The 23586-nt window shown below is 44.4% G+C and overlaps 1 protein-coding gene across 6 annotated transcripts in view; it reads right to left on the bottom strand.

Moving 5' to 3' along the window:
* Positions 1 to 16217, bottom strand: part of IKZF2 (IKAROS family zinc finger 2) — a 105402-nt gene extending 89185 nt beyond the window's left edge. For 3 of the 6 annotated variants that reach the window (XM_066553451.1, XM_066553454.1, XM_066553453.1), the window contains exons 1-2: positions 16169 to 16213; positions 15335 to 15439 (exon numbers count right to left, since the gene is read on the bottom strand). In XM_066553451.1, coding sequence (XP_066409548.1) covers positions 15335 to 15439; positions 16169 to 16202 — 139 coding nt within the window. In that variant the 5' untranslated portion in view covers positions 16203 to 16213. Of the gene's footprint in view, positions 1 to 15334; positions 15443 to 16168 lie in introns of all 6 variants that reach the window. The other 3 variants (XM_066553452.1, XM_066553456.1, XM_066553457.1) reach the window with 2 other exon arrangements.
* Positions 16218 to 23586: the final 7369 nt, after the last annotated feature.

The raw sequence follows: 23586 nt of genomic DNA, 5'->3' as shown, positions 1-23586 counted from the left end.
TGCCAGCTACAGAGTACATGGATCAGCACCTTAACTCTCATTTCTCTAAGAGGCTCCAATTTACTTAGTGCAGCAACTTCTCCCCTTTTCCATAACCTACAATTCCATCTTTCCTCCTCCATCCCAAGAACTACTCATAGCTGCTGTAGGACAACAAACATCTCCAAAAATCCTCAACTTGAAAGGTGGTTAACAAAAAAAAAAAAAAAAAATAACAGCCAAAGCAAGCAGCATCCTCCAAGGAACAGAGGCCACATAAAATTGAAGCAAAGGACCCAAAATTCAACACTTGCCATCAGCTTCAATTAGCAGCAAAGTGGGGTTTGGGAAAACAAGGGCCTCTTCAGAGCTGCTATAGGGCAAATATGAAATCCCAGAATTAAACACAAAATCCCCACATGCACATTAATATTCAGAGGCAATTACCTTTCAGCTTAAAGTCAGCCAACATGCATCTTACTACTGCAGCTCTTAAAGCAATCTTGTTTACAACTGGAAATGGATTACATTATCTCAGCTCCACCTATCCACATAATGCAGAGCAAACTGTCAAACATAAAATTACAAAATGGTTATTGTAAGGTGTCCCCTTCAGCATAAAAATTAATTTGACCTATTTTATTACTAAATTATTACTCCCACACAAATTTTCTATCATAGATATCTATCAGCACTGACATTTATATTCCAGTGAGGCACTCTCAGATGCCTATTTTCTTCTTCTCCATCTCAAAGGTGTATTGAACAGATTTGATGTAAACAGCCTGCCAAGCTAGTTAAAATCTTTAAACTTTACACATACAATTAGATTGTGACAATAACCATTTGCTTAAAAAGAAAGAGAGAGAGAGAGCAAGGTACCGACACAGAGTTTCAGATTCTGAAACAAAATGCTTCACCAATTAAAGAAATGATTAATCTAAATTTAAGAAGGACCTACAGATATTTTTACTACAGCTCTGGCAGGTTCTTCTGATTGTCACCAAGAGACATGATTTGACACAATGGCCCTGATTAAGAATGTGCTTAAGTCCTATTAAAGCCAATGGAAGTTAATCATCTGTTTAAGAGCTTTGCTAAATCAGGACCAGAACAGGAGACATTTCCAAAAAATCTGGGCCTAAACTGAACACACACTAATTAGCTGCACACACCAATTACATGATTATGGATGAAACACAGTTGTTTAGCATTTACAACAGCACACTTTGTGTGGAATCATTTAGAAATAAGGTCTAATTATCATTCCATAACAGGTCCCACAATGCATTATAAGCCACATATAGCATATTAATTTTACTTAAAGGAATAGCTTGAAAAGGAAAAAGTAAAAGAAAAAAGCAGAAATCCTTCCAATAATATTAGTCCAAATTCTCAAGTGGATCAAGATCTGACCCTTTTGGAACTTGACTGTGTCCACAGGGAGAACGTCTGAGCACTCTTGCTCGGCCCAGTTTCCTTATTGCTACATTTTGCTTACAGAAAATATTCACTCTTGCATTTCAAAATGCAACATTTGAACTCGATGCTGCCTAATGACTTAAGCCCTGCACTCAGAAAACAAACAAATTGGCATAGAACTGCCTACCCAGGATAACAAATACCAGCACATTATTCCTAAAAAATATTTGTGCATACAAACCAAAAGTTGTTATAAGTTCATTTGTGAATGATCTCAATCATTTGAACTGTTTGACATTAGCCAGAACTGACAAGTCTCACATTTATGTCCCTTACACTGACATTTATTAGTTTTTCTTAGCAGCAAGATTTTCAGATATGTGACTAAAAAAAGTCTCTGCTTTCATTAAATTAAGGAAAAAAGGCATTCCCAAAGCCAGAGACTGCTGAAAAGCCATGCTTCAGTGCAAAACACAGCTCAGGAATGAGAAGATCCATGGAGAGTTACATTTATTAAACAAACACACATTAAAAATAAAAAAAAAAAAACCCTCATGGTATGTAAGGCAATCTTGGGATTTAAAACTTGACTCATGATTGTGAAAGTTTGGAGCTGGCATGCCAACTTGGTGAGCCATCTGCTCACCAACAATTTATAAACGAGACTGCTGCCAAAGCCACCCGATTACTCAGTTCTAATATTAGTGATGTAACTAAAACATGCTTGAAGGGTTTTTCTCCCCATGGACAAGGAAGCACAAAAGAAAAAAAAAAGCCTCACAGAGAAATAGTTAAAAATAAAACAGGTAAAATGTATTTATTCTATATTTTCTTCAAGTCTGGTAAGAAGGAACATTAGAGATTAAGTCGATGCTTTAGTTCTGTAATTCCCTCTAAACCAAGTCAGAAGGGAAAAAAATAAATCAGTAGAGTGATTACAAATGATAGGATAAGGAGAATAAGAGAAAGGTTTGGGTTGGAAGAGACCTTAAAACTCATCTCATCCCACCCCCTGCCATGGACAGGGACACCTTCCACTCTCCCGGGTTGCTCCAAGCCCTCTCCAGCCTGGCCTTGGGCACTTCCAGGGATCCAGGGTCAGTCACAGCTGCTCTGTGCCAGGGCCTCACCACCCTCAGAGTCAGAAATTTGTTCCTAATGTTCAATCTAACCCTGCTCTCTGGCACTGGGAAGCCATTGCCCCTTGTCCTGTCACTCCAGACCCTTGTGAATAGTCTCTCTCCGTTTTTCTTGCCACAATTAGGTCATCCCAAAGCCTTCTCTTCTCCTGGCTCAACAATGCCAATTCTCTCAGCTTCTCCTCATAGCAGAGGTGCTGCATCCCTCTGATCAACTTGGTGGCCCTCCTGAATTATGTATTCTGTACCCAATGCCCATTTGTTAATGATTGAAGTAGTGGTTGGCTAGAATCAAACACTGTGCTCATCTCATAATAGCATTTAATACATTTTGAAAACAGAGTAAAAAAATAATCAAGAAATTGTGCACGTGGCTAGAAGGTACAACTGCTGATTTTATTTGTGAAGCCAATTTTATCATTAAAACAGGGCAATTTAGGATAAAAACATTATCCTATTTAAACAAGTCCTTTCTTATTAAAATTCAACATTACAAATAGCAGCAAAACCATGCTGGAAGTTACTCTACAGTAAATAATCCTTGGGGCAAAAGATACTGAAATGAAACTGCATAGAAAATTACTCACTCAATCATTTTTAAAACGTTGAGTCACAATTCAGTTTTGTTGGCCTGAAACTCCAGATCTATCTCCATGGCAAGTGAGTAGCAAATCCCAAAGCACAGCCACCATTCCCAGAGCTCAGGCACGAGGATGTGCTGCTGCAGGAGCAAAGCCAGCAGTGCACAATGTCCTACACCACCACGGCCTCCTGTCTTACCTCCTGCCCACAGAGGTCACTAAATAGTTTAACCATTGGCTTCAGTGTGAGCACAATCAGGACATTTCCAAGCGCTCTGCAGGGGACACTAATTAGATTCAAAACACAGGCGGTCCTGGCGGCATTAATTAAGAGGACAATGACAGTGACAAGCACCGGGCTTCATTTCAGAACACCTTGCTCTATCACTGCCAAAAGGAGTAGCTTTTAAATCTGCAGTTGGAAATTAAATGCATCATCATTACCCAATTACCATTCTAACTAGTTTCCTCAACAACAGATCGGCTTTATTTACAATTAATTTTGGTTAATGAGCTAGTTGTAGTTTTATCTGACGGATAATGGGAGAGAATTAATAATTGCTTAATCCACACAAAATTTTGTTGTTCACATAGCACACAAAATTTTGACAAATATTTCTGAATTCCAGCCAACAACCACCAGCACATTTTCACCATCTGAAAGCAGCCAAAGCTCAGCAAATGTTACCATTTTACATTGTAGTAGGTTAAACTGTTTATAATTAGAATTATTATTATAAACTACAGTCATAATTATAAATTGAAATTTCATCACTGACTCATAAGGAAGCTTTCCACCTTCCAAAACACCTGGCCAGAACACTTGATTAAGGTCATCTCTTGGATGGTCTACAAAGATTTATTTCATCTGTAGTTGTACAAGAAAATGCTGCAGAGACTCAATATGGAGAATAAACTACTCTGTGCACATTGGCTGTGTTGTCTATATCACACCTTTGTCTATTCCCCTCCAACGAAATTAAGCCTGGTTCCAAAGCCATTTTAAGCCCAGTCCTATTTTTTTTGTTGTTTTATTAGGCATTGGTTTTAAATGGTTTTAAGCCATCATCTTCCGTTGCCACATCACCACCTCCTCTCAAAAATACTTTTCCTTTTCCAAATGCTGGGAAGGGCTGTCTTTGCCTCCAGCCAGTTCCATTCTCTTCTTCTAGCACAGCAGTCTCTGTCCGTCAGACATAGCATCAAACCTAAGGATCTCCCTGCATCCAGTCATTAAGGAACCTTGGGTAATTATATACCAATTATCATTCACATTGCTACTCTGAAAACACTTCTACCTTTTTCCTAAGGCTCCGTTGTTCTAGGCTGTTAAAAAGAACAGCCGGAGTTCTGGGGCAGGAGTGGGTGAGCTGGGACACAAATAAAACATCCTGACATGAAGATGAGGAAGAACATTACAGAGCAGCACTATAGATTATTTCCTGGAATGCACTGCAGTTTGCTTTGGTTTTGAGTACATATGTGATATATATTTACTTGAGCAAAAATCTCACTACTATTGATTTCTCTATAAATATTTAATGGTTACCAGTCAGAAGGTAAATTTAAGTAACAATAGCACTAATGACATTAAATGAATGAAGCACTTTAAAAGTGAGAAAAAAGCAAACACTTCTTTCCAGCATTTTAGACCAGGAGCAGTAAGACAGCAACCTGAAACCATGTTACATGCTGATAGCCTGACTCATGTCTGGTCTCACAGGCAGAGCAGAGAGGTGATTTTGCACAAACATCTCACAAAAAAGTAGGTTTTGCAAGCAGCAAACTTAGCAGAGACTGGCTTCCAACAACTTTTCCCCATGCATTTGACATTTGAAAAGGGTGGTGCTAAATAGTTTTTCCTTCAGCCAAGGCACAACTCACATACCTCTTTCTCCTCTTCCTGGCTTCCTCATTTCATAAGAATTGCACTTTCCTAGTATTTTTCAAGCCTGTACTTCTCTGTTATATGTGACTGAAACCCTCTCTAAGTGCCTTCCATTTGTATTACTGCACTGCACATGTATAGGCTTGTTAGCAACCAGGGCTGGACACATTTTCCTATATTTTTCTTTGGCCGCCAACCTTCTCTACTTGATATTAGGTAATTTGGGGGCAGCTGATGGGTCACAGCATTTAGACTATGAGAACACTCTGGGATTCACGTGTAGGTACACGGGATTTTAGAAAAATAAATTGTGCAATTCGTAGAATACAAATTTAAAAGAAGGCCAAGAATAAACTCACAGAGCTCTCAGCCTGCTAACGTTATGTACTGCTTGACCCTTACATACACAACTAGCACAACATTCTTCTGAACTCTTGAGAGCTACCTATACTCTAACAATTTGCAGTCACATACACAAATTATGAAGCTGACTGCCTCCCACCTACAGGAGCTGCATTCTTCTAAGATTAATTTCCCTACTTTTTCTCCACCTCTTCAGCCTAAAATTTTGTCCACTCATTTGTATCTCTTCAACTGGTATTCTTTATAATGCTCTTAAAGCTGAAAAAGCATGATATACCAAGAAAATATTGTGATATTATTTAGATTATCCAAAGGATAATACCCTACAGGGATAGAAAGACCTGTGTATCTAAGGTAGGGGGAAAATTTCAAGGAGGGGGTTTCAAGTAAAGTTGATACCCCAGATTGTTCCACACAGCTGCACAGGGATGTGTTAGACTCACCCAGGAACTACCTGTGCTGGTAACAAGGTCAAAACAACTGGTAAGGTTGACCCAATTTTGGGAGATTAAACTGTAAAACTATTACTTAGAACTGCATTTAGGACATGCCTAAATCTGAGAGGTGATGAGGATTAAGGCACTGAGTAAATTTAAGGCCCAATGGTGTATTCTGAAATATCTCTGTACTCAGGCAGACTCTCCAGGGCTGCAGGAGAGAGGCCCCTCACCACGACAGCAATGCACATGCAATACAAAGCCTGTACCTGGGAACGAACAATTAAAAGCAGTATGCAAAACTGCTAATTAATAAGATTTATTCTCCTTCAGGGGCCGTTATCTTGACAAGGCAAACCCTGCAGGATATCAATTTCTCAAGAAATAAGATTAAAAACCAAACACCATTTTATTCTTTGCCTGAGCTGCCTCCCTCTATCACAGATCTGGCTGCTAACCAGAACAAGGTCTTCAGTCTACTGCCACTCTTTCCTGGAAGCTTTTAAACCATCCACAACTTTAAGAGAATAGCTACTCTTCCTCAAATGAATAAACCTCATATCTCTTCTGGGTAAAGAAACTTGCTGTTTTCATACAGAAAGAAGCAATTTGTTTCATTTTCAAAAGAAGGGAACTCACACCATCCTGTTTGCTGCTCCTTGGAGTAAAGCAGATATTTAATTCACACTGCTGAAGTTTAAATGATGCACAGATAGAGTTACCAAAAACTTACTCAGTTTGTGTTTTATGGCTAGATCATTACCTAAAAAAGCAACTTTGCTTGCAAAAAGAATCATAAAATCTCCAAAAGCTAAGTTGCTGTCTAGAAAAGATTAGGTGTGAATTCTCACAGAACCGCACATAGGCATTCCCAAATCAAAGAGTAATTTTGAGAAAAATGACCATGGACTTGAGCATATCACAAGGCTCTGCAGCCAGCATTCTGTGCCACTCACCAACATCAATTTTCATGGACTGAAAGAACACATGCCCCTTGAGAAAAACCAGGACAACATCACCTTCTTCTGATGGAATTAGGAGGTTTTAAAGGCTGGGGGGGAATGCAAGGAAAACACCACTAAAAAGAAGCTGAGAAAACTCCAGCCTGATGCTGAAGTTCACAGCACAGATAGCTTTAGTTTTGTTCAAGTGGAAGAACAGAGGGGATAAACAAGAAAACCCTGCCATGGGAATGTAAGGCTTTGTCATGAGTGCGGTTTAACGGCCAACGGAGCATCTCTCCTGTAAACCCTGCCCAGATCTTCCACTGGCTGCAGAGGAAACCCAGCCCACCTCACCTCCTCACACCAGACGGTTTGTAACAAAAAACGATGGTAGTGGGGCAGGCAACAAGGGGAATGGATAAATAAGGTTTATGTACTTCAGGATTTCCTACCTCCTTTGAAAAACATTTGAGACATCCAACCCCCAGGACAAAGGGCCTGACAACAGCAGCACCAAGGTGTGGCTGGATCTTCTACCCCACTGCATGAAGTTTCCAGGTGGACAGTAACACCAAGTCCTCCAGACAGGGCAGGGACCTGAATATTCACACTGATCTTCTCCTTCTCTTTCCCTACTGCAGTGACTACACCTGTGCCCAGAACAACCTCACAGGAGGTAGGTACCAACACCACAGCAGGAAAAGAGGCTAGAAAAAACCAGTCCATGCAGCTTCTTCAAGTAACATGAAACCATGGTGGGGAGAGCACACAGGTCTTCAGTGAATCAGATTCCCTGGCTCATGCCTTGTGTAAAGCCCACAGTCTGCTAAGAAGAGGGTCTCCTACCTGTGTAGGAGAATGATACACTTCAACTCCTCTTTTTTTTTCACTACCAGCTGGTAGACACACAGATATTCACACCATCCACACTGGGGGTGGGAGCATGGTTTGGCCCTAGGACTGACCTCCCCCCCATATGTCACAGCATATGCCACAGCTGAGATGGCCACCATGCACAGAGCATCACCACACAATTCCAGAAGGCTTTAAGCATTTGCCCATGCACAGGAACACCTCACCTCTTCAGAAGGCTTCAGGCATCTGCCCATACAGAGTAATATCATAGCACCTCAGCAGGCTGCAAGCATCTGCCCTTCTTGTTCTTCAGCCCAGCCTTTTATCCCCTCCTGTTGATGCCCTGCACCTGTGTGCCCTCTGTTCCCTTTGGTGGTTGCTCAGTGCCCCTGGGCATTCCATGGCTCGTTCCCTTCAATAGCATTCACCTGTCCTGCACAGCTGTGCCCACTGGGGATGAGGCTGGGCCCAGCCCCACTCCCAATCACCACAAACTCTGTGCCTACACCTATACCTGAGAGGACACAGGGATCTGACCACCAACCTGAGCTTCCCTAAAGGGAAGACCAAGAGCCCTGTGACCTCTCTGGACAGGACAAATACAGAGAAACCATGAACTAAAGGATCTCATACAATGCAGGCAGAGCCCACTACCTCTGTGGTGCTATGCCATGGCCACACGGTGTTACAGGAATAAGTCCCCAAACTGGAAGGATTTTTTTAAAAATAAGAGGCAGAGAGAGAGCAAAAGTCAGTGAAGAAACCCAAAAAAGACATTCTAATTCACAGAAGTTGACATGACCTATCAGCATAGAAATGAGGGGGATCAATCAAGCCCATGCTTTTCCAGGAACAGTGCCTGCTGTTTTACGGTACTTTCCAATGTAACACCTGTAACAGCACTTGCAGGTGACCCTGCCAGCCAGGGCTGTGCTCAGAGCTGGAGCTTCTGCCAGCATCTCTCTGCCTGTGAGGGATTACAGTTCTTCAAAGCCACAGGCTGACACAGCAGTGCCAGCAGAAGCCGGTAATGTAGACCTGGCTCCAGATCAAGGGCACATTTTGCTGGGCAGTGTGAATAGGGGCTCATCCACACACAGACCTGGCAATGCTCAGTGGTGTGGGAAGAGTTAAAATTCCACACATACACCACAACAGGGTATTTCAGGACCACCACAATTATTCCTGTGCTGGACAGGAAATAAGCTGCACTGGTATTAAGGTACTTCTGACTGCGTCTCATTGTGGGGCTGCAAAAATTAAATGTAAAATAACCCCTAAGCAAAAAGATATTGTAAAAACATCCTACTCTAGACAAAGGCTAACATGTGCCATCCAAGTCTCCATCCTAAGTGATCTACAGCTTCTGTGATCCAGAAAATAAGAGGCAAGAGGGGGAAGAAAAAAAAAGGGCACAGAAACATGAAGGGACTCCCTACAATGACCAGAATTTGAAGAAAAACTGGGCCTCTGGTGACCTAGCCCAGAGCCTTATCTGTCACGTTCATTGCTTCTCAGTGATAACCCAGCTCTGCTTCCTTCCATTGGGATGCGGCAGTCGGCTGCCTTGACCCCAAAGAAGCACCCACTACCCTAGGGAAGGGACAGCATGCTGTGGCACAGGCTCCTCACCTGGGCTGGTAGCACGTCTTGACACTACACAGAGCAGTGGCTCAGCCCTCTCTTCAATTTTTTTACAGAATTTCAGAACAGGTCAATTTTAGACCTGATTCAAGGTGGGCCCTTCAAGGATTTTCATTCACTGGGATTACTGAAGCAAAAGGCAGAAAAGGAGGCTCTGTCTTTTCTCCCAGACAGAATGGCATCAGTCTTTCAGGGTGCCCCTCTTGGTACTGGAAGGATGAGCACTGCTCACCCTCAGTACTGCACAAAGGTACCACAGGCAGCTGCATTTCCACCTCTGAAACTTAGTCCTGCAAACCATCACTTAGCTGAAGGACTAGACACAGCCTGTGGCCCACAGGAACTAGAAACAAGCCTTTGAACCAATTTCCTGAGAGAAGATATCCATTGATTTCAACAGAAGCAGCACCTTCCCCCAGATTCAGGGATGGGAAACACAGAACACTCTCCTACAACAGGTATCTTGTCATCCAGCTGCCATCAAAGTGTGATATTTCATGGAAGAGGAGGATTGCTCTTTTCATTGGCATGTCTGAAAAGGAACTGAAATTCCAGAAGCAAACACTGAAAATTTGCTGACTACAAAGCTAGCAAGAGCACAGTGTTGTAACAGGGTGTGTACCAGGGAAAGTTAACTGAACCTGACAGTCCAAGAGAATAACAGAAGCTTCCCAAGGAAGGTGTGTGCTGCAACAAAGCCCTGGCAGATGACCTTTCAAGGGACTTCCATCAGAATGAATAAAAACCTATTTAATGAGATTAACTGATCATTTCACTCCACCCTCGTTATAACACTCACTGAGAGGGAGGAATGTTTTTGCAGCTGAGTATGCAGCTCCATAGGGAATGCCAGGACTGTGACAGAAGACAGGAAAAACACACAGGAGAGCCCTTCACCATTGCAGTGTGGGCTACAGATACTCAAACACCAACTCATTTCAGTGGCTACTCTGGCTTGGTTTACATAGAGTTCCTATCAGAGGAACTATGTCATGATTTTAACCACATCACTGTGAAAAATCCGAGCTGATGTGGATAAAGGTATAGCAATTCAAGGTACATCCCAGGAAATGCTTAATTTCCAGTTAACCCTTTCCACTGTTTGAGTTGTAGTTTTTTTCAAAAAACACAGTGTAACACTACTTTGCAGAGCTTTGGTTTCTTAGGTGTGGAAAACCCTTCTATTTCTGTTAAAATCCTGATGATTGACTTTCCATTTAATATTTTTTCTTCTCAAACTCCAAGAAAGCTAAATGGCTAAAACTTTGATTACCACCACTGCCCTGGCAATTCCCAGGAAGTCTGAGGATAAAAGACTGAAGCAAAGACCGTGCTCTTGTAAGTAAGTGTCCAAGGAGTTCACTTCTTACAGTTCCCTGCCACACTTTATTGAGCTCATCCTTCATGTCTGAGCTCATCTTGGCAAAGTCCATCTTCACTGTCCTTCAACCTGCCAAACCACAGGTACATCTGTATTGGGCATCACCGTGCAATTCCACAGCTGAGTGCTAAAAAATCAAAGGGTCAAGACTGCAAAGTCAGACACAAAGGACTAGAGGGCATCTCAAGTGACTGTGAAAAGTCCACCTCCCTGCACTGAGGCAGGATATACCCAGCCCAATAAATGCTGCCTTCCATACTCCTTTAAGGCTGCTGAGGAAAGAACAGTCCTCAGCATCTCGAGGTGATCAGGTCCAAGTTTTTAGCACTTTCCAAGATATTTGGAAGAAAAGGAGACCTGAATCCCCAGCTCAGAGCACAGTAGTTTGGCTGCCAGAATTCTTCATGCCCCAGTGCACACATCAGGGGAGTGACTGCCTCAAAGCACTGATTCAGTCCCTCTCTGCAGCCCAGCCTGGCCAGCTTCAACCACCCTCCCTAAAGGAAAGCCTCCATCACCTCATCCTACTGAAAAGCCCACAACCCATCCTGAGCCAGGAAAGAATCCCAGAGCAAGGTTCAGCCTCACATGCCTGGGAGTAAATTCTGGTGGTGACAAGGCTTGTTTGCCACGGAGCTGAGGCATGGAGCAACTTTTAACTTGATGTGGTTTCATTCCAACAGGAATGAAAATTCCAAAATCAGGCTCCAAAATTACATTTCTTTATACCTACAGATGTGCCGATATAGCTGTGGTACATGTAACTCTCTGCTCAGGACAACACAACTGTGACAAAACAGGAGTTGTATGACAACTCAGGCTTCAAAAATGAAAGTGATCAGGAAAGGTCTGAGGCTTTGATGCTACAAAAAAAAAGTACAACCGACAGTCCACCCTGATCACTTGTAAAATAGTATTGGCTACATTATAATGAAACCTTGCCCAAGTTCTCTTTAAACAGCACTGCTGAAATCATCCCCACTTAGTGCTGCTGTCCCAATTAGTGATCTCGTCAGACAGCACAATCATTCCCCACCACGGAGAAAACGCCATCGCCTCATTATTTCCAGCAGCAGAGTCAGCCGCCATGGCTTATTCTCTTAATGAATTAATTCTCATAACTTACTAACGCTTCCAGCTACTATAAACACCTCCTGAAAGCATACCACAATTTTAATCACTTTCAAACATCAGATGTTGGGTTTGATATTTATGATTGTTCTGACTCTGTTTCATTTAAGGGCTCCTTTTGTCTATGAAAGCAAAGATAAGAAAGTTAACTGGGACACCCACTGTCAGGCCTCTAATTTAAGGGGAAATTGCCTTTGTTGCTGACTGTCAGATGCTAATAGCTGCTGCTACTATTTTCCCTATGATACCAGGCCAGGGATCTTGGAGAAGTGTCCTTCATCCTATACAAAGCAATGATTGAGTCAACTAATTGAACAACTGTGCCCCTGCAGCTTCTAAAGCAGACATTCCTCTAAGTCCATTTTAACCTACAGGAAAAAAGTATCTCTAATAACTGTAGTAAGAACTCAGTGTGGCATTGTGGGGAGGTGACTGGGAATTATTTCTTTTTAAAGCCTCTTTTATAAGGATTCCCCATTAGCCTTTAATTAGCATGCCAGCTCCTATTCGGAGGTTTCTGATCACTCACAGCCCAGTTCAGCACTCACGGACAGGAACAAGACAGACTCCCTTGAACTCGGTGGGGTCTGTGGGGGGGCTTAGGGCCATGCAGGGAACTCTGTAGTACCAACACAAAGTTAATTGAGCAAGCCTGTGACACCCAGCTCTGCCTGTCAGCCTTTGTAAGAGTTTTCCTACAGAAGATCAAAAGAAAATCTGGACTTCCAGATTTGGGGCTATGTAAATATATCATCTGTACTCAGCAGGTGTAACACTAATTCATCTTCTGCTGTAGAGAAAAGTGAGATGATCTATCAACCTCTTTGGTTTGACTATTTACATGTATTTTAAATCTTTGCTTACATAAAACTACAGTGAAGTATTTTAGAACAGAGCATCTGCCAACACACATGCAGTGCTCTGCTAAAGGCAGGTATATGTAAGATCATCAGTTAGCTATGACAGGTGATTTAGTGTGATTCATCTTTCAGGATCATCTCATTCACAAGGAAAATTGAGTGTCATCCTCGTCCGTAACCTACAAATACCATCTAGATACTTGAAAATGACAATAGGTTAAAGGATGCAGCAGCCAAAATATTCGACCCAAACCCTTTTGGAATAGAACCTGAAAACATCAGTAATCCAGACAGAACTACTTACACAGATTGCCAGGGGCTAATGAACATAGAAAACTCTTTACCCAGCACATAATTTTGCTGTTGCTGGGAGAGCACTACTCAGTCATTTCAGCACAGATCCAAGAAATTTCCTTCTTTTGGTGTTTCTCCTTCTGAGCCAGACACGAATTCCGACTGAATTAAGAGCTGTGGCTCAAAACAATTCAGTGGAAGGCAAGAAGAGAACAAAGGTCAAAACCTGGATCTCTACCTTGCAGGTGCACATCCAGAGCACACAGCCATGTGCTTCTGGCAGTGACTGGCAACCAATCCAGGAGTGAAATATTTGGGGTCTGCTCCCTGTATCACCTCCTCCACTCCCAAGTCCTACCCAGCCAGGATGACATGCCTTGGGCTTTGCTGTAATGGCAGCCAACATCACTTAATCTCCAGCAACCCACTGGAAATCAAACCAGTCTGAAATAGAACACAGCCACTGCCTCTACCTAAAATGATGGATGATGGGTCAGTCCACTGGAGCTACTAAATTCATATAAAATATTTCAAACAGCTATTCCATCTCTATCTCTCCTTTTACAACACCAAAAAAATCCCAAAAGAGTTTTTAAAAAGAGGTGCAGGCCCCTAACTTACCAAACCTTTAAAAGGATTTCCTGTGCCCCACAAAACAGGTGGAAAGCTCTAAAGCCCAGCCTGGCGATTTAGCCTACACGTGCCAGATTCAAGATTTGGCCAAAAACCTTAAATGAACCAATGTAACAGCTGCCACAAAATCCCACAACCCCTGATCAATACCTTCCATGTTTAAGGCAGCACAAGCCGCCTCTCTGCAAAACAATCCTAAGCCTGCAAAGAGTAAATAAATTACAATAAATAGAAGAAGCTTGTGATTTGTTTGGCTTGGGAAACCCAGGCAGAGCCCTTAATTTTTCAACAGCAGCACATCCTAATCTCAAAGCATTTGAGACACCTATGATAGGCCAAAAAAACCCTCTAAAAATAAGATATTCACCAAGGTTGCAGATACATATGTGTTGCAAAGAACTAATGAAGTTTAAAAACCATTGAAAATGTTAACACAATGAACATGAAAATACTGAGTGTGTTAAAGTCTTTTGCATGACTTGATTCTAGATCTTTTTATTCCTAATTTGACTTTGGTTTTCAGTCTCGATTATAAAGAAGATTTAAAACACAGATACTTTTTTCCCTTCCAACGAAGCCTTCCCATTAATAAAAAGGAAACAAAGAAAATGAAGAAAGTGAGTAGTAAAACTTTTACAACATAATAAAGTATATCAGAATCCCAGTGCAGCACAATTGGAATTGTCTAAAGATGCTGAATTATGGGTGGTTGTCATATAAAGTTCAGTCCATGGCATTAGAAATCATATTCTGCAGCAACATGTATATAATTGAGAGATCTTCATAATAACCCTCAGTTTAAAGGCTCGTAAAAATGTGCTTTACCCATAATTTGCAAGCGGAAAGGATTCTTAAAGGGAAGTAACATCTTTTTCTCAGAAAGACTCTGAGAACAATACACTGTGCATTTTTAAGCAAGGAACCCTAGAAGCTCTCTCTTTGAGAGTTTTTGGTAGGGTATTATACTAACCCTCGGTTTAAATAGATAAATATGTATCTGTAGTACACACAAACCAGAAAGAAAATTAGTATCACATAGAGAGGAACACTAAGTATGTTGAAAGCAAAGCACACTACATTTTTTCAGGACTCTAAGTGCAGAGGTTACATTAAGGTAAATATCTTGATATAACACTGTAACCAGCACTTAAACAAGGTAGGGCACTCACACACACAGAAAATGAAGATTGTTGCTTTTATGAAATTGCGTAAACTACATTTATCCACCTCCCATATATAGCAGGAGAATAATTCTATAAATATTATCAGCTCTTGACACTTACTGTGCAGACTCACTAAACTCTCAGTTTCTACCCAACATTCCAAACCAAATTCCAGTTTGTTAAAATCAACTATAGTTTTGTAAATAAAACGTGTTTGTTTTCAAATAAAGCTATTTGAAGCTAAAACTTCAAGCTGTTTCAGGAAGCAAAGTAAGTAATAGTAGTAATAATAATAACAACAACAATTTCTATTTGGATTTCAGAACCTGAGGAAACAAAACTAGCACATGTCAACCCTAGTGTTTTCCTACCTGGAGCGGGTACGGACCAGCTCTCAAATGCCACCTTGGGATAGTTCAGACTAGTAATCCCATTCATGTTTAGATGAGACACCAGCACGAACAAGAACCAAAAAAACAAAAAGAAAATCTTCCCTGTCCTCCTCTGCTATTAGCAATGCCAACAGCAGTGGCTAAGACCTGGTAAGCAAAGCAAGGACCAGGAGGACCAAGCCAACCCAACCCTGAGCTAGAGAGAAACAGGCTTAAGAGGAGACTTACTGCCTGCCATGTGACAGGGGGAGGTGTGCTGCCCATTGGGAGTGCTAGAGGTGAGGTCGATGGCCATGCCGCAGTGCTCCCTCTCAGGCGAATAGTCATTGTCACCTGCGAGCACAACACAGGTCCCGTAAGTTTGTATCGTTTGTATCCCTTCTTCGGCACAGATACGCTAACATGAAGAACCGCAGCCCGCTCGCTCCCTTCGCCCCTGCCCTTCCCTCCTTCACCAGCGGGGTCTTCCAGAGCCTGTCACACCTCTACTCTCAGTTGCCCCAAGAAAGATTTGGCTGATTTTAAGAGCTCCCTCAAAGCTACTGTCTTAATAGCACCCTATTTATTACTCACACTCCTGTGGCAAACTTTGTCCCAGCTGTTGGTTTTAAGTAAGTTAGGATTACTTTTCCATTAGCAGACAGGGACAATCCAGGCTGGGCAAGGGAAGACTGGAATAGTAATTCAGCATACAGACCTTCCCCAAAAAGCTCTGGGTTAACTGACAGTTAAACAAAGCACGACCCCCCCACACAGAAAACAAGAGAAATACATAGGGAAAGGCATAAAAAGTTTTTGGCTGCAGTTTGAATTTCTGGAGAGCAACTCTCTCTAACTTGCAAAGTTCATTCACCCTCAGCAAATATTTAAACCTAGAGATAATCACCCATGCACCCATCCCCATGCATGCCTCAGTCATACAGAGAACTTATATTTAAATGCTACTAATTCAGTGTCAATGCCGACACTGTACATACGGAAGCTAAACTTTCAGGTTTCTGCATTATACAAAGGAGAGTAGGAAAAGAAAAGTAATTCAGAATAATCAAAATGACTACTTACATGTAATATATCCATCAACAGCCTCTGCTTCCATAGTCAAAGTGCAGTGCTGCAAGGCAGAAAAGTACACCCTCAGAGACGCCTGTCAGTATCAACCATTAAATGATTAAACTTACTTAAAGCCCTAAGTAGTTGCCCATTTTATTGCTGTTGCAACCACTGCCTAGAGAAACACACAAGCGCACTGCATGTGCTCGTTTTGCAAATCACTGAACTCTTCCTGTAAATTATGTGAGCAGACATGCAGCTGCCTCCTGGCCAGGTGGCACCTGGATCATCCTGGTCTGACCATACCTCTCTCTCTGTGCCCCACTCACATTTTTGCCTGATCTGAGAGTTTTTTTCCTGACTTTCTTCTTGTTTCTTCAAGCTGGGATGGTACTGCTTTATCAATTATCTGCAGCCAGAAGAGACTTGGAGTATATGGATATTACTAACAATTGCTCTTTTCACACACACTACAAGACACTGCCTCCTGGTCTAAACAAAATAAACCCTCCTGTGTCCGTTCCCCTTGGACACAGTTGTTCCAGCTTTGTCCCACACCTCTGTGTGCACACACACCTGTACACACACCTGTTCACTCTAACCCTATTTATTTGCCACAGCACAGGGCCAAACATCACATTTCATACTCCCAGATCACACATTTTGTGGTGTGAAGCAATATTAAAGTTTCTGGAAGCACTTTGCTGACACAGAACAAGCTATTACTTTCCCGAAACCCAAGTAACTGTATAGAATGACACCCCCTAGCTATCATTTGATATATATTGTGGGGGGGGAGAAAAAAAAAAGGAGAGATCAATAATCATAACTATGTTCTTTTAAGTAGAAAAGTTAAGAATCTGACATGACCAGAGGAAAATTTTATTTCCTCTCTCCCTCCATGGCCTCTTTTTTTGCCTTTAGTTTCAAAACTCTCACTGCACCAGGCAGCTAAATTATTCACAATGAGCCATTTCTGTATTGATCGCCAAGTATATTTAGCCCTGGCTCCTGGAATTTCTCCATTACTTACTGGAAAACAGGCAGCTTCACTTCTTGTCTCCAAAACCACTTCCCTCCCCCTCCCTTAACCCTCTTTCCTTCCCTCCCTCCCCACTCCCTGCCTTTCCCCCAATAAATAAATACTTTTCTGTGTGCTCTTCTTTGGTATAAAGCAGATCAAATTCCCAAGGCATTCAGCACATAACACTTAAATTTCAACCTGCCTAGCTGCTACCAAACTCTCTTCAATTACTGATTTTCACAACTCTTAAAAAGAAATCTAAAAAAAACCCAAAAAACAAAAAGCAAAAAAGTTTTCAGAACAGGTAAGCCACTTCCTCAAGCCCTTCAAAATTACCTTATCTTTCCCCTAGTCCAGGTAGGCAGGCACACACTGAGAAAAAGAAAGAAACATCAGAAGCAACAGGGAAAGATCATCCCAGCCAATGAAGTGGAAGGAAAGAAAGGGGAGGAAGGGAGGAGGAAGAGAAAGGAAGACAAAAAGAAACACAGAAACATCCATAACCTAAATGAAAACACGGCTTGAATTTTATTTTTTTATTTCTTCAATGGGAAGAGGAGGAGGAAGAGGAGAGGGAAAAGAAAAAGTTTGGTCACCATTTTTAGGCTGGTGATGGCAAATCCCAGCTGCTGAGCCTCTCCACAAGGAATGGAGGGAGAGAGTTTTGCTCGAGCTGAAGACACAGAAAGATGGAGAAAGTTTAAAAAAATGGTTTTTAAAGGCGGGGGCAGAAGAGGAGGGCGAAAGAGAAACGGGGAAGGGGGAGAGGGATAGGGGAGAGAAACTCGCCCCCGCCACTTACAGGTGGGGCATGCGGAGCCGGGGAGCCGGGAAGCCCCGGGATGAGCCGGCGGGGAAACTCGCTCAGGAATGGCACATACTTTGAAGGAAGATGAAGAACAAAAAAAAAAAAAAAAAAAAAAAGGAGGGAGAGGGAGGGAGGGAGGTCAGCCGGTGCTACAGCAATGCGATTAACTAGCGCGGAGAGAGAGAGAGAGAGAGGAAAACTTGATCCACCGGTTCCTTACGGATTCCACGGGATCGGGGGGAGCGGAGGGATTGCGGGGCGGGATGAGAAGAGGGGATGAGGGGCGGGATGGGAAGAGGGGGGCCCGGCGGGCGCACTCACACCCCGCGCAGCAAAGCCGGGCCAACTTCCCCGGAGCGCCGCTCCGGCCCTGGGCGACGCCGGGTTCCGCGCCTCATCCTGCCTCTCCCCGCCCCTGCCACAACCTGTCAAAGTCATGGAAGTCCTGCCTCGCTTGTCATTTTATTCCCTTTCCCCCCTTCTCCCCGCCGCAGGCCGCAGCCCCCCGGGGGCGCGCAGGTGGCGGCGGGCGCTGAGGGAAATGGCAGCGGGGCCGGGCTGGGTAACGGACCGGCGAGACCCGCCGCGGCTTCTGCCCCTGCTGCCTTCTATTCTTCGTGGGGGTTTTTTCGTTTCGTTGGTTTGTTGTTTTTTTTTTTTTTAATTTTTTTTTTAATATATATTTTGGGCTAACAGCAACAAGTCATCGGCGCCCGCGGGGATGCTGCACAGCCGCGCTCGGCTCGGGGACCCTCCGCACACACAGACCCGCACGGACGGACCGAGCCCCGCGTCCCGCCGGCCCCGGAACGGAGCTGTCCCTCCTCCCGCCGGGGAAGGGGGGACCGAGGAGGGAGAGGAGAGGAGGGGAGGAAGGGAGGGGAGAAAGAAAAAGAAAGAAATAATAAGAAGCCAGGCGCAGATTTACCTCAGCCGCGCAGGCAGTGAGTCAGTTCCATCCCCCTTTTGTTTGTGTGTTTATTAGTGTCGGCTCCCTCTGCCCAGTGGAGGTGTGTTTGTGCACGGCAGTTGGCTGTGGGGGGACTAAGGCGGCGGAGGAGCCGTAGCTAAGGGTAATCCTGTTTTTACTTCCTCCATCTTCAGAGAGCAGAGGGTTAGCCTGGGACAGCTGGTCAAACCCCGAGAAACCGATCCGGCGGCGGCGGCGGCGGCCGCTCTCCCTCCCTCCCTCCCACAGACACACACACGCAGAGACACACACTCATTCGCTCCCTCCTTTACACACTCCCTTCCCTCCCTCACACACAGATACGCGCACACCCTGCCTGAGACACACACACACACTCCCTCAGAGATACGCGCACTCCCTCACACCCATACACACCTCCTCCTTCACACACACTCCCTCAGACACACTGTCCCTCCCTCAGGCTCAAACCCACGCACACTCATTCACTCCCTCCCTCACACTTAATACCCCCTCACGGGCTCACACTCTCTCCCCTCACGCACAGCCAGCCACTCACACTCAACCCTGCACACGCACTCACTCCCTCACTCCCTCACACTCAGATCTCCCTCAAAGTCCCTCACACGGACACACTCGCTGCCTCACTCGCACTCAGCCCCTCACACACCCTCACACTCAATCCCACGGACACTCATCCCTCACACACTCACGCTCAGTCCCACACACACACACACACACACACACTCGCTCCCCCCACCACCTTCAGACCCCTTCCCGCCCCGCGGCGCCTCAGCCCCCGCGGGGCCGGCGCGGCGGGGGGCGGGTGCCCGCAGCCGGCGCGAGGCCGCTCAGCGCGCTCGGCAATCGATTACAGGACAAGTGCGGCCGCCGATGCCGCCGCCGCCGCCACAGTGCGCGCCCCGCGCCTCACGCGGGCGGGCGGGCGGGAGCGCGCGCCCTCAGGGCACGGCCGCGGCCCCTCAGGGCGGGCACCCCCCGCACCCCGCCGGCAGCCGCCGCCCAGGGGCTCCCCCCGGCCGGGTGGAGGGACCGGCGGAGTCATGATTCAGCACTTCTATTTATAACCGCCCGGGGGGCGGCCCGGCTTGTTGCTTAATTAAACATTCGCGGCTGATACGAGCGGAGTTTCCGCGTGGAGACGGCCCGGGTGCGAGTAAAGCCTCTATACAGCATTCCATCCCGGTCCCGGGAAGTCGGTGTGTGGGAAAAGTGTAAAAACCTGCATTCATGTCCTGAGGGAAGTCCTTTCGCTGCCCTACAGCCAAGGGTGAAAGAACGTCCCCGAGTATTTCCCACAGCGAGGCGACATCCCCACACTGAGGGGACACCCCCTCAAACCCCCTCAGGGGCTTGCCCCAACCCAACATTCGTGTCTGAGGGTGAATTTTTGCTATCTTTCTTCATGGAAGTTTTCCCTGCTTTCCACAGGTCCTGGACCAGGTGCAACAGCATTGTCCTGCTCTCTTCTCTTTGAGCTGCTGGGCGCTGGTGACCCTGGTAATGCCATCATGAGGCACCAGAGTTCACGGCCCATTGAGAAGCTGAGGTTGAAATGATGACATTTCAATTTGCAAAATTAAGCAAGTACGCACTAGAAAGCATCGGTATTCAGGCTGCCCATACACTCTGGAGCCTTTTGACCCAACAGAGCAACTGATGGGAATAATGGAAGAGTTATCCTTGATTTTCATTGGTACCAAAGGAGAGTAACACCTGAATTTTGCCAGTGAGTTTCAGACAAACGCCGATGGAAGTACCACCATCACTGCATACCCACATTCTTTGTATATCAAAGACTCTAGGAACTGGAAAAAATTGCTTGGAGGCAGAATCTTAACTACAAAATCTTGAAGCAAAAGCCTTAACTCTTGCTCTCACTACACACAAGCACAATACTGTTGTTAGACACAAGGTGAACCCCAGGTTTTATTAGCACTGCCACTTCACATCAAATGAGGTTCTGCTTTATAGGATAGCAGCAGAGCCACCCAACCCTGAGAGAGGGAGACAAACCCGACTTTGGAAAAGACACCAAATGATTCAGCCAGCCCAAGACTAAAGTTAATTGACAGCTCTCTCCCCAACACCATAAATTTGAGCCAATTAGTCACTACACCACATCTGTGAAGTGTGTTTAACTTAACTCTTCTCTTTTTGCATAGGAAGAAGGCAGAAAGGTCAGGGGACTGGCCACAGAGAGCACTCTGAGCTGAGCCTAGAAAGCAGACTTCGTGTTTCCCACGCCTACGTATCAACAACTAGACTTGGCTTGCCTACACCAGAAAATAGACTGGCATAGCCGGAGCTGGGTAATTACACCGTAACAGTTTATGCCGGAATAACTCTCCTTGCGGACACTCTCCTCCAGATGGAAAGTGACTTCCCAAAAGCTGTCCAAATGAAGTCACTCAACAGCACACACTTGGTGTTTTGTCTTTCCCCCCACCCCTCCTTCCCCTCTTCATTTTGGGGGGTAAAAATTCCTGAGATGTGGGTCTCGGCAGCAATTTGAAGCCTTCGATCACTTTTACAGACCATTAAAAGTGGGGACAAATGCAAAACATGTCACTGAAATGGTACAACTCTTGTTGTCAAGATTTTTATGGTGCTTTTCATCAAAATGTTGAAAACTGAAAGCTTCCAGCTGGCTCTCCGTACAGGTAATAACTTAATAGCTAACAGCTTTTCTCCCAAAGCTGCTGGAACCTGCTTGAGCCATGGAAGCTGATGGGAAAAGCCAGACCCATCCTCTACAGTAAATATTTTCTGATTTTTTAAATCAAGCTGCTCTGCAAGCTTTTGAAACCAAACGAAGCTGTGTAAACAAGGAGTGACCAAGGGAAAAGTACAGGGAATAAAGTGGCAGGACTTGGCTTTGTAAATCAGCTTGCTAACTCCGAGGGCCGCAGAGATGAGCACATCCTCACTACAGCAACACTGGGCTGAATCACTGTTTCAAGGCAGAACTTGGCAGAACTTGGCCTGTAGCAAGAGCTCCACAGTGATTCGCTTGCCCAGCTCAGCAAAGCTGCTCTGGTGATCTTGAGGGCCAAGTGATGGCTTGGGGATCAGGAGAGCCAGATTCACATCCATCAATGACCAGAGGGCCTCTGCATGATTTTGGCCAAGCCATTATTACCCGGTATTTCAGTTCTGCATTTCTGAAACACAGCAATTAAAGCAATGAGAGTGTTTCTTCTGCCAAGCAGTGTCCCAAGAGCAGTTCTCAGCTTTGCCACATTACAGAGGTCCCTCTGGCACACCTCTGAAAGAGCCCTTCCTGGAGCTCCTGGGCTTTCCATTGCCAGCCACAGGACCCCTGCCTGCCCTGGGACAGTGTCCTGCCACCCAAGTCCAGCTGTCCCTGGGATCACAGGCTGTGCCAACAGCCACCTGCTCAAGAGCTGTGATGTCCTCCTTGGCACTTGCTCACTCTCCATGAGCCTTGGTTCCCCTCCTGTGTGCTGCAGATAACAGAGCTCCCTGGTCTCACAGGAGGGTTTAATTTCTCATCATTTGACAGCAGTGTGCTTTGATAGGTTTGATGGGCTCAGCCTGTTTTCAGCTAAATATTTAAAAATTTTACCCATATATGTGTGTGTGTGTATATGCACATGCACGTGCGAGAATTATTATTCGAAACCTCCATCATACTTTTTATGTAAATTCTGGTTTAAAGTTTCTAATTTCCCTTTTTTATATGCCTGTATAAGGTCAAGGTGCTCTAGGAATTCACTCCCAAAACCTTCTGTATGTAAATAGTAGCTCAGCACAGTGTAAGTCCAGACTTACGTACACTTAGCAAATTAAAGGAGGCTGATGTGCCGCACTGAGCAGCAGACCCCTGCATCGGCTCTCTGCTGTTGGACTGAGCTCTCTTCCCTTCCCACAGAAGGGGCACTTTGAAGCAAACTGGATCCAGTCCCAATATACTTTGAAGAGGACAAACACAGACCTTTCTTTACTTAACTGTGCGTTGGGCAATCTAAAAACCATATAAGCACCAATCTTATTCGTTATTCCATCTCCTCCTCTTCCCTACAATGAAGCACTGTTTTATGCTTATATGTATCAATAAATGGACCTATAAAGAAAATAATGAACATCCTTGAATACCTTCAGAGCATACTCTATTAATTTTAAAAGGAACGCAACATACTGTACCCCTTGTATTTCACCAAGATAAAAGCCTATAGATTAATTCCTATTAAAACAGTTGGTATTTTCAGGACATGCAGATGTAATTTATGGAGAGGCATAATAGTCATATTAGCTCAAAGGCCACAGAAACTGTAGATCTGTGTCTGTTAGTGTAGTTGTACAGGCATTCATTGTACAGAGAGCAGTTGAAAAGGCAGAGTATGTAATCTGAATACTAAATTTGTGAATAGTTTCTCATTTGGGCTGGTTAGGCTTTTCAAGCGCAGCGGATGCTTTGTGGGGGACTTTGTAAAACATTCTGCTAATATATCACATGGTTCCTGTATTTTCTTCTCTTATCTTTACTCTCAGAGCTTTATTCATGAAGACACAGTATTTGATTCTTAAAAGGGCACCAGCTCCTGCTCTGTGCTCTCCACCTGAATTCAGTGTGCTCCGTGTGAGACTATTTTTACAGCAAATACTTCTTCCTTTCTCTATAAAGT

The sequence above is a fragment of the Molothrus aeneus genome, chromosome 7, assembly GCF_037042795.1.
Source record: "Molothrus aeneus isolate 106 chromosome 7, BPBGC_Maene_1.0, whole genome shotgun sequence".
NCBI classification, from domain to species: domain Eukaryota; kingdom Metazoa; phylum Chordata; class Aves; order Passeriformes; family Icteridae; genus Molothrus; species Molothrus aeneus.
Note: the sequence above shows the minus strand (reverse complement) of the source record. Positions and strands in the feature narration are given on the sequence as shown.